Here is a 1,559-nt window from a genome sequence, read left to right as displayed (position 1 = left end):
CCATAGGTGCATCAGCTCCTGCCTCCAGCACCCCTCCATAGGTGCATCAGCTCCTGCCTCCAGCATCCCTCCATAGGTGCATCAGCTCCTGCCTCCAAGTTCCTGCCCTGTTTGAGTTTCTGACCTGACTTCCCTCAGTGATGGATTGTTACCTGAAGTATAGGCTGAAATAAACCCTTTCACCCACAAGTTGCTCTGGTCATGTGTTTTATTGCAGCAATAGTAGCCCTAAGACAATCCCCTTGAAGAGCCCCTTGCAACAGAGTTTATAGCAGGTGTCCACCTTATCCTAAGGCTCTTCAGTCTCCTCAACATGGCTCCCCTTCCTCACCTCATGACCTTACTCTTGCTGCAGTCACACCGGAAGTCCCCCTCTGCTTCTCTCAGCTGACCTATCTGGTCCCTTCTTCCTCGCTTAGCCCAAGCCCCAACACCAGAGTTCCATGTCGGATCTCCTCCCTGCACTGGAGCTCCATAAGAGCCCACCGGGACTCTGCAGTGACCATTAGGACCACGAGGAGAACAGGACAGATCCAGAAAGCAGTGTGGGAGCCAGGCCAACCCAAGGCTTCCTCAGAGGTCCGGATGAAATGACAAAGGGAGCTTTAGTTCTGTGTTCCTGTCCATGAGCAGGCTTGGCAATGCTGGCCTAGGGCTGCAGCCAGGGTCTTGAAGGAGTCAAGGTTGCAGTTTCTGGTGACTTGACTCTTTCCCCTAGCATGTAGCTATCCAGCCCAAGGCAGCCGTGTCTGAGGTACCCTGTGTTCTTTGCCAACATTGTCTGACTTAGTGCTCTGCTGACCTGGCCACTTCTCCCTGTAAATAGTATACATGACACTGTACCTCAGAGTAAACTTGCTTGGCATCGGTGCCAGCTTGTGTAAGACTCTGGATCCCAGCTGTTGCTTTGATCTTCATTCCCTAATCCCTGGCACTTTCAGTCCCTTGATGGACACTTTGCAGTTCTGGACCCTTACTCCTGCAGGTTCTGGTCAAAGCAGCCCACCCCTGTAGGAATCCCCCTCTCCCATGTGTTTCCCAGGCCCACTCCTCCTACCTCAGAGCCGGCAAGCACCCAGCTATTATCTGAGTCTGGGCAGGAGGCCATAGTTGTGGAGGTCCAGTGCAGCTAGAGTGGCCACCTGCAGAGAAAAGCTCTCTTAAGAATGGGAGTTCCTGGGCGTGGAGGCCTACGCTTTTAATCCCAGTGGCTCTTTGAGTGTGATGCCAGAGCAAGTTCCAGGATAGCTGGGGCAACACAGATGAGCTTTGTTTCAAAGAAACAACCAAAAGAAGAAGAAGAAAGAAGAGGAAGGAAGAAGGAAGAAAAAGAAGGAGGGAGGGGAGGAAAAAGAGGAGGGGGAGGAAGAAGAGGAAGAAGAGGAGGAGGAAGAGGAGAAGGGGGAGGAGGAGGAAGAGGAGGAAGAAGAGGAAGAGGAGGAAGAGGGAGAGGCGGAAGAGGAGGGAGAGGAAGAGGGAGAGGAGGGAGAGGAGGAGGGAGAGGAAGAGGGAGAGGAGGGAGAGGAAGAGGGGGAGGAGGAGGAGGAGGAGGGAGAGGA

At 53.5% G+C, this 1,559-nt stretch overlaps 1 protein-coding gene across 4 annotated transcripts in view; it reads right to left on the bottom strand.

Annotated features, from left to right (window-relative positions):
- Pbxip1 (PBX homeobox interacting protein 1) overlaps nt 1-1,559 on the bottom strand; it is a 13,730-nt gene that overhangs the window by 9,740 nt on the left and 2,431 nt on the right. For all 4 annotated transcript variants that reach the window (XM_021196027.1, XM_029537944.1, XM_029537942.1 and 1 more), the window contains exon 2: nt 1,058-1,142. In XM_021196027.1, coding sequence (XP_021051686.1) covers nt 1,058-1,108 — 51 coding nt within the window. In that variant the 5' untranslated portion in view covers nt 1,109-1,142. The remainder of the gene's footprint in view (nt 1-1,057; nt 1,143-1,559) is intronic.

This window comes from Mus pahari, chromosome 4, assembly GCF_900095145.1.
Source record: "Mus pahari chromosome 4, PAHARI_EIJ_v1.1, whole genome shotgun sequence".
Taxonomy (NCBI): Eukaryota; Metazoa; Chordata; class Mammalia; order Rodentia; family Muridae; genus Mus; species Mus pahari.
This window is presented reverse-complemented; position numbering and strand designations above follow the sequence as displayed.